The 15,576-nt window shown below is 40.9% G+C and overlaps 1 protein-coding gene across 1 annotated transcript; it reads right to left on the reverse strand.

The window, feature by feature from the left end:
- Positions 1-7,659: 7,659 nt before the first annotated feature.
- On the reverse strand, positions 7,660-10,037 carry LOC122160197 (beta-microseminoprotein-like; the record flags this gene model as incomplete). Its single annotated transcript, XM_042818513.1, has 3 exons — positions 7,660-8,163; positions 8,854-8,959; positions 9,920-10,037. Coding segments are annotated over 3 exons (354 nt in total), but the record flags the coding sequence as incomplete, so codon positions are not given.
- Positions 10,038-15,576: the final 5,539 nt, after the last annotated feature.

Raw genomic sequence — 15,576 nt, forward strand, 5'->3', positions numbered from 1 at the left:
TGGGAAATGGCTTCAGCTATACATTAACCTTGAGGGTGTGCCTATGTGATGGAATAACATCTGTCTGTCTGCCTGGAGATGTCTTCAGGTGGGTTGGTAACCCACCATCCTGCTGATTGGATCAATCTTCAACACAGAATGCATTATACTATTCCAGCATTTCTAACAAAATTAGACTTTGAATTTCTACTTCAGGGATGTCCTGTATTTGCCATTCTTACCATACTTGCTGGATGTTCTAAAGTAGCAGCGGGAATCGCACAGAGTCCTTGAGAAGAGGATCAAGCAGAAGACCAGCAAGAATTTCTAAAAAAGAAGCAGGAAGTTTTCTTTAAACCAAGTGTTTTTTCAATGGTCTAATAAACTGACCCACTTGTGTAGAATTAAGGACAAGTTCTATTATTATAAACAAGCTCAGATTGAAAAATACTTTCCATGTATGTACACACACTACACACCTAGCATATAAACTGCTGACTTACCATACTTGCACGGGCTGCCCACATTTCATAGTGAGGGGCAGCTGTGTATTTATATACAGTGTGGAAACAATGGTCAAGGCAAAGGGAGGTGATGTCACCATGAGCACCCCGGAGCCAGTGGACACTCTAACCTGTTCCTACCATCGATCAGAAGGTGTCACCTCAAAAAGTCTTGCAGAAGCTTGTTTTGTGTGCTGATGTACATCTTGACCTTCACTACGCCAGTGCAAATCTGAAGAAACTCCAGAGATACATTAGTCACTCCGCACCAGCACCAGTGCTGGAGAAAGCCTGTGACCCCCCAAAAGCTGCACCTCCAGCCCTGGCAGGCCATCAAGGAGCAGCGGGGAAAGGGCATGTGAGCAGCAAGGCAGTGGTGTGCTATTGTTCACCTGACCTGCTGCCGGGATATCACCTTGGGTCTGGAACAGGTCATTCCTACAGTGCAGCGGAGTGGAGACTCCAGTGCTCTCAAACTGATTTATTAGAATTTCAATGTATATGTGACATGTTATTTTGTCCAAATTTAATGACCTGTAAGGACTAGCTGAAGAGTTTTGTATCTCTAGGTTGCTGATGCAAACCCTGGCCCACAAGACACGCACAGATTACCATGAACAGACAGCACCTTTTTGTCAGCAAAAGTGAGATGATCTGCATGTGTATTGTCTCAGTTCAGAAGTGAAGCCAACAGTCAGGGTGCTTTTGTAGCTCACTACAGCAATAGTAGTGACATTAGGGGTTAGAAAAGGCAAGGAAAGCAAAATTCCAGCTTTCTTTCACCTCATACATACCCTACCTCCAAGGCAGTTGGGATCTTGCAGTGTCAGTTTTGGAGCTCATCAGGATATCTCACTGCAGGTATTAGGGGTTTTTGCACTACTGCAGTACACACTATGTGAGGCTGCATCTCACAACCATTCAGGAAAACTCTTACAGACCCCAGACCATCTATGACCATGCCAGAATCTGGAGGAATCCACTGCTTTGCTGATATGAGGTGCAGGCATGACAAGCTCTGAAAGTTGCCAGAGGATTCCCAGAATAATGAGTTGCATTAATTCTGCTGATGGGGCTCTTTCAGCAAGCCTGTGCTTGATTAAACACCTTGATTACTCATTAGCTTCTACTGATTGACATATAGTTGGAGGAAGCCAAGCTGCTTTGGAGGGGTTTCTTGGATAAGAGGTGTAGTGGCATAGCAAGTGCTGTCTCTGGAGGGGTCCAGAGCAAGGGAGGTGACTGTGGAGGAGCTGATCTGTGTAAGTGTCTTTAGGTTGGTTTTGGTTTTTGCTCTCGTTCTTGGAGAGAAGCTTAAGAGCTTTCATTGCAGTTTGCTTTTAATCTTGTAGTTCTGTGTTAATCTTGTGACTTTCGGTAGATCACATTCTGTGTGTGGTTCTGCTTTAGGAAACAATTGCTGTGTCTGATGAAGTACCGTAAGGAAATACTTTGTGGTAATCCTTGACTGAATGAAGTCCTGTCTGAAGGGAATGATTTCTTCAAGTTGACTGCATTAGCATTAAGAGGAAATAAGGTGAAAATTCTATTTCTCTTATGCTATTAAATCTTTGAATGTGTGATAGCCTTCACATTTCTGGCCTGACCTTGCTGTCACTCCTAATCTTGGCATATTCCTTGATGAGTGACAGTTGAAGTATGCAGTACCTGTAATAAAAGTATAGCTTCAAAGAAATGTTAACATCCTTGAAGGGCAAGGTGCATTCTAAATTCTCCTAAAACAATAAGTTTATTGTAATTTTTCTTTCATAAAAATAAAATTAAAAAAACTATATTAATGAGTTTTTCCAAACCACTGCTGTTTCTCAGGTAGCCAAGCTCACTATGGTTGAAGCCATTGCTGCCTGGTGGTGCTGGTCCTTAACCTCAGGTGTGTGCTAAAGTGTGCTCTGTGTGATTTTTTTTTTTTTTTTTTTTTTTAATGACAAAAAAAAGGCACTGTAAGGTCACTTAGATTGCAAACTTGAGAATGAGGGAACGAAGTGTTTTTGAAAGTTTGTGATTTTGAGTTACTTTTGGGATCTATAAGAGAGCAGAGACTAAGACAGTCTCTTTGTCCATGCTTGTTGATCTGCTGGGGAGTCTTCTCTGGAGTCAGTAAGGCTTTCCAGGTCAAATAGATAGTGAAGGAGAAGGGAGTTCTCTGTGGTGTGGGTGTGAATGAACACTTCCCTGTAGGATGTGTCATTTGGTCCCTTCTCTTCAGAGAAGGATAAGTCAATCTTGCCCAGTGATGGCTGTAAGAGGTGAGGAGGCTGAGTGCCTCCTGAAACATGGAGTACTGCCTTTCTGTCTCAAATCGCTGCTTGCCAGTGTACCTTATTCCTTGACCTGTGGTGCCAGTGGAGCTCACAGCATGGCTCCAGACAGCCTGTAAGTCTTTCACTAGCTGTGGGATATGGCAGCAGTTAACATATGGGTGTCCTTAGCTTGAGGTCTGTGAAGCAATGAGAACATCCAGCCCTGCCTTTCCCTGTTTATCTTACTGTTTGTCAGTGAAGCTGCCAACCTAAACTGGTTAAATAATGCAGTGGTTTGACAAGCGCAGTGACTGCCAAACCAGGGAGGCAGTTCTGCCTGAAGATGCTTTTGCCAATTAGGAGGATTCTGAGTAACTTAGAGATGCCTGGAGCCAGGCTGGACCGCTCTCCACACCTCAGAGCAGAAGGGTGCTTTGATGTCACCCCTGGGTCACCGGAGCTCTGACTGCAGGCCAGGTCTCCATTTCTGTAACTCAAGTGAAACTTGCCTGTGTTGAAAACCTAACCTGACTTCAGGAGCCTGTGGTTAGACACGGTCTGCTGGATGTCTGTTCTTTTTTTTTTTTTTTTTTTTCTTTAAGCAGAAATGTTCTTTGAAGCAAAAATTGAGTCTTCTTACTGCTGCTCCTGCAGAAAGCCTGACTCTTTAAACTCTTCTGCAGCGTAACCACTTCCCTGAAGAGAGGAAAAATTTACTTTGTTTCCTCCACCACTAGTAGGCTTGAGACCTACATACCTTTGCGGACGGAGACTTAAACTCTTCCCTTTTCCAAAGTTCCAGTAGCCCTCAGGAACTGACCCTTCACAAACCTTGAATCTGAGTCCAGAGCAGTTTCATCTTATGCTGTTGGCTGTACTGTACCCAGTGCATCTCTGCTTCCGTAGTGGCTCCTTTGAGCCATTGTACATTTAGCCCTTCTCAAGCTTCCCAGAGCTACCTGATGTCACAAAGTCTCAGGACTCTGGTAGCAGCTCTAGTAATCTACCCCTGATTTAAAACTCTTTTTATTCCTCTTGCTGGTGGTATGCTGGTCATGTCTATGGATCCTACTTCTATCCATGGCTTTGCAAATATGTCTGATTAATAAAATAATGCAGTCAAATTGCAGTATGTCAGTATGCTGTAGTTTCCAGAATTCTTTCCTGACTGGCAACTCTCAAAAACTAGTGCTGGGGAGAATGGTGGCAGCAGCTGATGGCATGAATGCATTCTGAACTGTAAATGCAATGGATGTTCTGCCACTTGCTCCTTCCAGCCAATGCCCATGGTCTTATCAGCTCTGAGCTGCTAGTTCTGGAGAAAGAATTGCCCAGGATTACTTGGTAGACAAGCAGTTGTATCTCTGTCTCCTGAAATTAATGCTTCTGAGGAGTTTAGCTGGAAATCTCAGGGTGCAGGGCTACAAGCTGAACTTTGTCCTCATTGTAGCTAAGTGTTGTGATCTACTACAACCTTAGGACCTGAGCAGAGGACTTAGCAAACAGAGCCTGTTACCTTCCAAATTAAGGAATGCTGCACTAACACAATGCACAAGAAACTTCTAAATCTGGCACAGACTGTGGTTCATAGCATGAACTGTCAAAAAATCTGTCAACAGGGCAAAAATTACTTTCTGGAATCTTCTTTCTTCTACTCTAGAAGGCAAGAAAATTACATTGGGGGAAAAAAAGGGGCAATGTAGTCAGAAATAGGTATGCTTCTCATCAAAACCTGTATTTTTACTATATAAGGAGGTTTGCCACCACAGACTTTAAAGAATGAGATCAGTCTTATCACAAACTCTTGTCTTTGTATGTTTGGTTTTTTTGTGTGTGTGTGTGTGTGTTTCTTCTCTGTTAAAAATTAGAGATCTAACACATGTAATTTCTGAATAAAGAGTATTCTACTCTTTGGAGTAGAATTATCATTGAGCTTTCTTTCTTGTGTATAAGGGATAACAATAGGCAGGCCAAGTCCAAAGATGGGTTCAAGTCCAACTCAGTCCTGTTCATGACCTCTTCAGAAGCTTCTCTCTGTACTAATAGATTAAAGATACTTCTAAAAAGCTGCTTGCATTCTTAAACCCCTCTAGAACAAATGAAAATTAAGCTCAGATCTGCCAGACAGAAGAACCAGGCTTTAGGTTTCCATACTCTCTGTAGATTTTGCTTGACCAGCCTTTCCTTCACTCACAGGAGCACTGTTGTAGAACTAGGATGCCACCTAGTGATTTCATAGCAGAGAAAGAGGGATAGAGCAATCTGCTGTATTAAGTTCTTGATACTTCTTGTAACACTTGCTGGGAAGTCAGTTAGAACTTCCCTGCAATTTCTGGCTGCTGGTGAGCACCAGGCGGAGTAGCATTAGTTTTCTGCTCTCTTTCTGATATGATTTTGATTATCCTAGCTTTCAAACCTTTTCCTCCTCAAGATTGTGGAAGAGTTCCTTAATACTGAACGCACAGTCAAAACAGATACTGAAATTCTAAGTGTTACTCTTGTAAAAGTTTCTGTTAGGACTCAGTCTTACAGAGGGTTATATGCTGAAAGAAAATCAGTGTCAAAGTAGAATTTCGGGGTGGGGATACATCTTACTGAGTGTTTTAGATTGATCATATAACTTGTGTGTTCTTAAGTTTCATACAAATTGCTATTATAAAGCCAATCATTTTGCCCTTAATAAACCACAGCATGGTTCTGAGAAATAAGTACGCAATAGATTTGAACAGAAGTTTGGAAGCATTCAGCAGGTGCCAAGACAAATATTCCTGCATACTAATAGATGCATTAATGAAGAGCAAAGTGAAAAAGCTGAACTATAATAAATTGAATGTGTCTGCATTTAAAAAATAGAACAAAGCAGAAAGTGATCTATAACTACCTAGCTTCTCCACTAAGTATAACCTAAATAAAATATGTGCATTCCTTGTTCTAGATTTTTCACATATGCTCTTTAATAGGTAAACTTTTAGATTATGGCATATGTGTTCTGGTGCTGGGTTTAAAATGTGCTATTTGGTAAGATAAACATTACATTTCATTTTAGGGCAAGAACATCTTACTGATATTTAAAAGTCTTGTCTTGAAAAGAATTACTACAATTCGAGGGATCAGGGCCACCCTAAAATTCTACCTCATTTCTAACAGAGCTAGTGGGAGTGCTTCATTAGGTGTGTGGAGGGAAAGGGGTGGAAGAGAGCACACAGTCTATTCCTGGGGCTGTGCCAGGCTCCCAGTGTTCTGCAGCCTCTTGTTAATGTAAGGATTACAGGAAACTCTTACATGAATGTTTCCTCTCTGCTATGTGGAGCTAGTGGAACTATCACCTGAAGCACAAGGGCCTGAGCTGGGAATGTGTTCTTTGTAGGGGACAGTAGCTGTGTATGTTTAAGAGGAGAAATGTCATGACAAAACACTTGGATAAATGACTAAGAGCAGAGCTCTTCTCTGTGCCTCTGCTTTCTCAGTTTGGAGGGTTTTGTCATTCTCCTACAGCTTGGCTCCTCCTAGAGAAGACAGCCAAGTCCCTGCTGTGCTTCTGGTGTCTGAAATGAGATGCGATAGGTAACGTCATCACGTCATCTGCTTCCATGCTGGGACTTGGAGCAGACAAGAAGAGAGCAGCTCTCTGGAGACTTTTTGGTTTAGGCTTAAAACAAATATCTTTTTCCTACCCCCTCCTCCCCCCTCACCCCCCTCCGCCCCATGACAAGGAGTGGAGATCCTCATACTATATCAACAATCGGCAAATGATGGAGGAAGGCATCTGGGTGCATTTGGGATGTGGTTAAATTGGTTGGGACTGCATAAGTATGACAGTAAGGCTAATTTTTCTACAGTTTGGGTGCATAGCTTTCTTAAGACTTGCTGTGCTCTGTGAATACGCCCTCTCTATAAGCTGTTGGTGCCTGCAAGTTCAGGAGAGGGTAATGGTTTGTTTTTTAAACTCCCTCTCACGTCTTTTGAGCTTGAAATGACTCAGGAGCTGCAACGCACTCAGCCTCTGGGCAACTGTACAAGGTTACATAAGGGGATGCCTCATCTGCTCCAGCTCTGTCTGACAGAGCCACAGCCACCAAGATTCAGAGCATGGTGGGGAGCTCAGGGCTGAATGGATTTAGGTGGGTTTCATTCTGTTTCAGGGATCAGATCATGGTCTGTAGCAGAATGTAAGTGCCTTCAGAAAAACTGGAAGTGGAAAAAAGTTTCTAGTAATGAAGGAAAGTAACTAACTGAGCTTGAGAGAAAACCAGCAGGAAGGGAGAAAGTGGTCTCCTTCTTGGGAAGATTGCACAGAACTTGATCTCTTCTCCACAGAAGCCATAAACACAAAGTTTAGCTTCCGTTAAAAGTAGGCCACAATTCTAAGTTGATTGAATTCAGGCTGCAGCACTGATCAAAAAGGTGCTGGCTGTTAAAGAATTTGATGATTCAAGGCTTCAGAAACAGGCATAGTGACCCAGGAAGTCTTTGCAATTACTGAGAAAATATAGCATAGCCTTCAGAAATGTAAGAGTGCATTGTTCTTTGGTTACTGTTACACGTGAACTCTTCTCATTTTCTGGCTTGCATTTTTCCTGAACATAACTCACAGCACTGGCCAATTTAGAAACTTGAATTCTTTTAGGGTTAATCAGGCCCGTGGTTGAGAACTGGGACTGTTGTGCTGTGGGTAAGTGTGGTAGCTGGTGCTTCTTGCAGTCCATAGGTTGGGCAGGCTCTAGGGAGCCAAGCAGTATAAATGGTTATCATGAAAGAAATAGTCTTAGGAAAGGCAATGTTCAGACAGGTTTGGTTTTTGTTTGTTTTTTTTTAACTGCTTTTCATTGCTTTCCCTTGTTTTTTGGATTGTTCATTCTTTAGATCATCTTCCCACCCCCCCCCCCCCCCCCCAAAAAAAAAAAAACTCACACAAATTTTTGATGCTTCATCTAGCTTTATTTTTAGCTTTAAAATATAGCTGCGTGTGGGTAAAAGAATGTCCTCCTTGCCACTGAAGTGTAATGGAAGAAAAATCAAAATAATCAGCTACTACTGATCCTTAAGGTCAGCTTTAATTCTGGATATCTAGGAAGTAATAAGTTAGCTCTTGCTGCACAAAGAGGCAGACGGCAGAGAAACAGGGAATCTTATGTGCTTCGGTTCTGCTTTATCACTTACGAATCTTCTGAGTAGACTTTACTCTATGGTTGCATTCTTCAGCTTTTTTTTTTTTTTTTTTTTTAATTTGTGAGAGAGAACCCTTGAAATGAAAAGAGGGTATCTCCCCCAAATCCATGCCTCTCCTTGGTTAGCCCACCCATTCGTGTACTTCGCATGTTTTTGAGTGATCGGCTTTCTCCACTACTTCATAAACACAGGCAGTATTGTTGAATATGCTTATGCATTTCTCTTCGTCAAAATTAACTGGTCTTGCATAGCTGTCATTGGGAAAAGAAGAGCAGATGATTAGGGCAAGAAGGAAGTGGCTTCCATCTGGCATCTACACTTGTAGTTTGGAGAGGTGATGTTGAGATGTTATTTAATGATAGAAAAGGGAGCTTATATGAAGCTGACAGCAAAAGGCTGCTCGCCCTGCTGCTTAAATAAGAAGAGGGTGGAGTTATAGTTTACTGATTTGATTTATATCCACAGGATGCTTGTCATGTTTACTTGCTACTCCAATATCGTTGCTTTTCTGTTTTGCCACAGCATGCAGTCACGTGAATACTATAGGCAGGCCAGTGTGTGGCTGACTGCCCATCAGAGACAAAAGAGGCAATTTGTGCTTGGAAGGGTCTTAATTAGCACTGGTAAAAGACTCTAAGTAACCAAATGTTCTCTCTTGAATTAGTATCTTATCTGAAATTTTAGCCCGTTCACAACCATTCCCTTTTTTGCCTTTTTGCCTTTCAAAATTTTTTTTGAAAAATTTTTTTTAAAACCTGAGCTCTATTTTTTGGAGGAACTTCTTGTGTGTTCAGTGTTGATGTTGGGTTAATGCTCATTTTTGTGATATGAAGGGAGTGAATGAGAGGAGGGTCCTCTTGGTTTCTCAGGGACACGTGTGTGAGGTAAATGCTTTGTGCCACATTGTGCCAGTGGAGAGAACCCCACTGCTCTGAACTTACGTGGTGCAGCAGCTGATCCCAAACTTTGAACAGGAGCACTCTAAGCAGTCTTCAGTCTTCCAATGAGAATTGAATTCATGTGGCTCTCCCTTCTTGTCATAGCTACCTGAAAATGTAGCATGCAGGCAGCAGTCAGACTTACTGCACTAACAATGCTATCGCCTGCACACTTTCTATAGGAGCTCTGTTGAATTCTCCAATAACGGAGCTGGACTACTATTGTATTAAATCAAGGAAAAAGAGTATCCTCAACTCTGCTGTTTTCCATTGTACTCAGCAGCATCAAGTTTCCTAGAATAGCTCATCTTGGAACTACGTGCCCCAAGCAGGAAGAAAACCAGGCACAGACCTGATCAGAAGTATGCAAGGGCTTTGGCTACACCCCACCATTATCACTAACTATTCTTAACTCATCGTTTAGAGCATGTTTAAGTCTCCCTGGAAAATTCTTCCTGATCCTCAGCTGCAGGAAGAAAGCATGTAGTGGATATGAAGTTCCTGTCTAACATTCACAAAATAAATTTTGAGGTGATTTGGAAAGCAAAACTTTAAGGACTGCACTTGAGTGAGGAGAGGATTTGGGAGCTCTAGGCTATGCCAGTGTCTTCAAATGTATTCTCTTTCTTTGTCATTGTGAGCTCTTTTTTTCTTCTAGTACCAATAGCTTTTCCAAAAGGAGGTAAAAAAAAGGTTTATCTAGGGTCTCTTGGTTTATTTAGCATGCTGATACAAATCAGCTCTTGTTGCATGCCACTTTTGATCGTTTATTTTCCTATTTTTCAAACTAAAAACAAGAAAAAATACATCATATGCAGGTGTATAAAATAAACCTTTGCTACTTCTCTGGACAAAATCTGTTTGTAATTTGGCCTGCACCACATTTCTTTGAAAATTTCTTTTATAACATATTGTAAATTCATTTCTTTCCGTACAGCACTCTCCTCCCAGGAGTTTCTCCACTGTTTCCACTTATTTTTAAATTATGATAGATTGCACCAACTAGATAAATCCAATCAGGCAGTGCTTGTGGGGCAGTATGACAAGATGTGGACAGCTGGCTTCTTACCTATAATCTCATCTCCACGCTTCACTGGATTCAATGGCAGAAAGTAGCAGTAAGCATTGGATGCTGTCACGCTAACAGAAAGAACAAGAAGGCAGGCCAAGAAGGTTTTCTGAAGAGGAAAGCAGAATTATTGCAAATACTGAAGCATATACTGAAAATTACTGATGGTAAATATTTCTATAAGGAGCAGGAAAATACATTGTGGTTTTGAAAGAAAATCCAGTTGTCTTTTGTGTTTTAGACACTTTAACACATCACCAGGAATATCAAACCATTTAGAAGACAGAGGGAGAGCATCATTTGAGACTGGGTTTTTAAAAAAAAAGTCTGTCTTTCCCAACAGTTGAAATCAAGTGTTGCCTGATCCAGGATTGGTAGACTCAGTTACTGTCTATGGAAGTAAACTGTACAGAGAATGTGTTCTACTCCTTCCCTCTCCTTACTCCTTTCTCTCGTTATTCTCTGTCATGGTTCTTAACCATGATGTGGTTCTTAACGGTCACTCTTTCTTCCTGTGTTTTGTGTGTGTATATGTGCATTTATGTGTTTTGGATAAAGTAGAACTGGTGACTTCTTTAAAAATAAGCTATACTATTAGATATGGAGGGAAGGATAAACAAGCATTTAATTTTGCAGAGGAAAAGTTAAACACGAATTGACAGACATTCCTGAAGGGACAAGGATAAGATAAACCTGAGCGCTGCAAAAAAGGGATTTTATTGGAAGGCAGGAAATCCATAAAGTAATTTGTATTTTGTGATAATTCATCCCATGGCATTGACAGTCTCACAAACATAACCATCATGAGCATCTGATCATCCTAGACAAGTCTGGTACACAATACTAATACATCACTAATGTTCAGAACCTGTTCTCATTTCTCAGCTTTCTCCATAGACTGAACTGTGCCATGGAATGGAGCAGATAGTCTTAATACAGGAAACAATGATAAAGTAAATTCAGTCGAAAAGTGATGTTGTAGATGTCACTTAAAGCAGCTACTTGATCTGGACCCAGAAAGCAGGATTTTGGTAGAAATTTACAGAACCATGCTAGAATGGAGCTAGCTGGATGACTCTGCCTGCGAGGCCTTTAGGGATACTACAGAGCTGGGAACAGTCATACGTAACCTGTAAGTGCTAGATCTAGAATTTAAGCATATCTCACTGAAATATTCTGATTTCTTGAAAGAAGAAAACAGAACTTTAATTCTTACTGAGATGCATTCTTTTGTGTGGGGAGAATGTGGCTATACTTGATCTGAAAAATGACTAAAAATCAAGATAACATTTTGGAGTTTAAGTAAGCATTCAAATATGATCCTGACTCTTCATAAAAGTGATGGCCAGAGCTACTTTCTGCCAGAAAATTGATTACATTCGAACATCTCATGCCTTCATCTGGAGTCCTATTGGACATCTCCTGCATTGTAAATGCTGAAATCTTTTACACAAGGTTCCTACCTGCCTGTCCTTGTATGTCTGACTTTTGTTTCCAAAACTCAGTTTTGAGTTACTTAGATCTTTGAGTGCTCAAGTAAACCCAACAACATCTCTCTGAAAATCTGTAGCAACTTATAATTATCCTTTACATTATAAGATGTAAGGACTCACCATTCTTGCAGAACTATGAGGCTTCCAGTAAGGAGATGGAGATAGTCTGTAGAAAGCTCATCTTGTCCAAGGTCTTATATAGAAAGGAAGCTTCCGATATCAATCCTTGAGTAAACTGAACACACTTGAATAACTCCAATGAGATTTCTGCAAAATGACCTCATGCAGTAGACATTATTAGAACGAGGAAAGTTTTTTGATTCTGAGTAGGTGTGGCTTTGTTTAACTCATTATCCAGAAGAGAATTATGGGAGGTACTTCAGAAAGAATTTCAAGACCAGAAGAGATATTTGGCATGATGAGAAGACCATTAGCGAGCATGTGGTTGTGGTTGTTGCCCACACTAAAATTTGTACGCTTAGTTTGAACCATCTGGATTTTTAAGAGACAACCTTTGAGCAATCTTTCAACTTCCTTGTTCATTAGCTAAAGAAAAAGTAAGACTCTTGTGAAAAAGGAATGGTGGTTGGAAGGGTTAAGTAGAAAGCCAGGTTTCTCTGGGGAGTTGCTGGCCTTTGGAGAGTTGAAGGCCCTTAGAAAAGGGTAGTAAATAGCTATTTTCTTCTCTAGACAGATTTTCATCCTGTACAAGACCCAAGTACCAATGTCTTGTCAGAACAGGCACTCTTTCCAAATGCTTAGGGTAGTAATTTAATAGTAAAGGAGACAAGTACGAATTCCTTTTGCTTAGCTGTGATCTAGTTGGTTCAGATATTGAGAACTAGCTATCCTTGTTAGTAAGGGGCAAGACTTCTTGTTACCAGGACCACACAATTTGCAGTAATTTCACCAGTCTGATTGCTTAATTATTTTGCCTCATTGCACAGACTTGAGAGTTGAGGCTGAACTCCAAGCTGGGGTGACTACTCCCACACTCCAGAGTTGAGAGCTGGCTCAGGATCTCCATTTCAGAAAGCCAGCATTATTGAAATGTGTGTTGTGGTGTGACTGGGACTTGTAAGCAGAGCTGGCTTCCAGCTTGGTAGGCTGGGTAAATAACTACCACATAATGAATAGATAGCTTTTTTTTTTTCTTTGTAACTTCCCTATGTCTTTTTTTTTTTTTCTTCAGTTTCCAAACCTTTCTTCAGGATGGGTGAAATGAGCTTTAAGAGTTTGCAAGTACTCATAAATTTGAGAAAACTGCCCAGAACCAGCTTATCACTGAAAAGTTGGATTTGGCAGTGTCAATATATGCACTGCCCTGAAACAGGAGATGACTAACACCACTGCCATGTGGCTCACACCCTTCAGCCCTAAACACTAATAACTGAATCAAATATTTTAGTACATGAGAGCAGGCACTGAAAATGCCTTTAATGACATCAGCAAAAAGCAAGTATCCTTATAGGATGTCTTGCAAACACATATGAATCCAGTTCAAGTCTCGTGATGGTTTAGGATACCATCAGCTTTTCAGAGGAAGTATTGTGAAGCATGTGCATTTATCTATTAAAGGAAAGAAAAGGTTCAGTAGGTTACCAAACTTGTATACCCTCGACCTCAGCCAAGGACTTGCTTTGTGTCGATTGCAGTAAAAATAGAGCTCACACTTTCCCTTCTATTATCCTGTTTTTATGCTGCCTGACCTAACTGACTTAAGTCTGTGGAGAGGCTGAAGACAAGTAAAATTTTTGCTTGTCTGTATTTTGTAACCTTTATATTGTGAGGAAGTAGCTATTTCACATTGGCTGAGGACACTGTGGGAAGTGCCACTGAGTCTTGTTCAAGGTATTGGCCCTTGTGTGTCCTCAAAGAAACGAGACAAATATTCCATCAGAGTCTGGGAGGTGTGGGGTGGAGGGAGGCAATCAAATTATGTTGTCTCGATTCTGTTGCTATTACTAAGCTATACGTTTTTTTTTTCTTCTTACACGGATCTTCCATGCAATATTTTGCCTAACAGATACCCTGCAACAGATTTTGTATGTGAACTCACCACTAGGTGCACCATGATCTGTGATGCAGGTGCGCTAGAATGTGACTTGTAGAATCTGCTCCTGTCAAAACTCAGTACAAATTGCTAGTTTTGTGTTGAGTCACGGAGAAAGTGCTTGTTGCTTTAACTTCAAAAGGCAAAGATTCAGCTAACACATGAGCATTTTCTTTCAACCTGTCAGACAAACACTGACCTCTCAGCTGCCCCCATTGCGAGGCCTTCCCTGTTTTTTCTAGGTGCATGCCATGCCTGGTATGGAGAGAGCTTCTTGTCAGCTGCTTTCTTGGGAATGCAGTAGAGACTAGCTGCAATGTCTGGGGGCAGTGAAGAAGCTCTTTTCATAATCACTGAACGCCTCCAGTGTATCCTGTTTCCTCCGAAGGAGGTAAAAAGTTCTTCAAAACTTCTTTGAAGTTTTACCTCAACATTTTATTTAGTCATTCTTTACCTGGAAGTTTCTGGATACGTATCACTGAGCAGAGATGACAGGGGGAATGCAAAAACATTGGTATTTTTCAGTGCCAGACAGTCAACAGAGAAATACAGAGTGATTTTGGAGTAAAATTCTTAAAGAGAAGAAACAAAAAAACTAGCTACTACCTATGAAAAGGATTACTCTATGAACAACACTAAATAGGTGAGAAAGCAAGAGGAAGTGTGAGCATATCAGCACACAGATCATGGGTAAACACCCTCTTGCAAATATATTCCCAGTGACCTTAAACTGACAATGCTAGGTGTAATATATATTGGTTTTACAATTGTTGAATGATGTCTGCCACATTTGCACTTGAGACAGGGCAATTGTTTAAGGAGAAGCTTAAATAACAGTAATAAAGGGTACGGCATGCTTTTGACACACAAACATGTTTTGAATGTGGTAGAAAAAAGTTTTACATTTATGGGAACATTTTTGTTAACTATGAGGCTCATGCACCCACAAACCTCAAAACCTGTGTCCCCCAGATCTGTTCTGCTCTAGGAATTATCCAGGAACTGTAAGTTTTGAAGACAAAGCACTGATGGTGGTTAGTTTGTCGAGGTGATATCTGGAAGAGCAGAAGTCTGAGCTGAGGTCTCAGTTCAGTCTGGGAGGCCCCAGCTGGAGTCAACATAATTTCTTTCCTAATCCAGACATTTCTCCCTCCTTCTGTGTGTAACAGAGTCCCTGAGTAAAATTTCAGATTGAATTCAATGCAGTTGCAGGGGGAGTGAAACCCTTCATGTATTTTTTTTTTCCTGTTTAGTACTGCGGGAAAGAAAAAATCTCTCTTGCTAAGGCACGATTCTTAAAATGTATGGGAATTCCTCTACTGGCCCAGAAAATCCTATTGTGTCATGATACCAAAAGGAAAGTCAGTGTTAGGCGAGGGATATAAAAACAAGATGATCTAAAGGACCAACTGTGAAGGCCAAGCTGTGTTGGAAGGAGGATGGCTCTGTCTGCAATGCAGCAGCTCTGGGAAGATAGCCACAGGTACTAGAGCCCCAAGAAGGGGCAGAAAAACAGAATGGTGAGGAGTGACAGAGCCAGCCAAAAAGAAAGCTCTGTTTTATGGGAAATGCAACATTTCCTACTCTCCTTATTTTCAACTGAAGTCAAGTGGTAGCAAAAAGATCTCAGAAATCTTCAGTGAACCAGAGAATCAGAGAAAAGCTTATTCCAGAAATGACACAATACAGTGATTCCAAGGACAGATCCAAACCTCTGCCTCTAGTTTAGTGGGAAGTGCAAGTGTCAACAGCAGATTTGGTCCAGCTGCCCTAGCTTTGAAAGTACTCCTTTGGTCCTCCAGGTGATATCTAAATTTGGGCAGGCTTGCACCTTTAGCAAGATCTGCAATGTATGCACAAAATGAAATTAAATCTTCCTGCTTATCTTCAGTTTTATACTCTCAGTTTCTTAATTCAGAGACCCTGGGCTTTTTGCTTTTTTTTTTTTTTTTTTTTTTTTAAAGAAAAAAAAAACAAAAAAAAACAAAACCAAGTTAATTCTGTTTATCTTTCACCTACACTACATTTTGGCTCTATTCTGAAAGTCTCAGCTTGTTTCTAAACCTGCTAGTCACTGATTGAAGATAAAAACTTGTTGAGTAGACGTTATT

The sequence above is a fragment of the Centrocercus urophasianus genome, unplaced genomic scaffold (assembly GCF_019232065.1).
Source record: "Centrocercus urophasianus isolate 14NV4802_14NV808 unplaced genomic scaffold, USGS_Curo_1.0 seq_17, whole genome shotgun sequence".
Taxonomy (NCBI): Eukaryota; Metazoa; Chordata; class Aves; order Galliformes; family Phasianidae; genus Centrocercus; species Centrocercus urophasianus.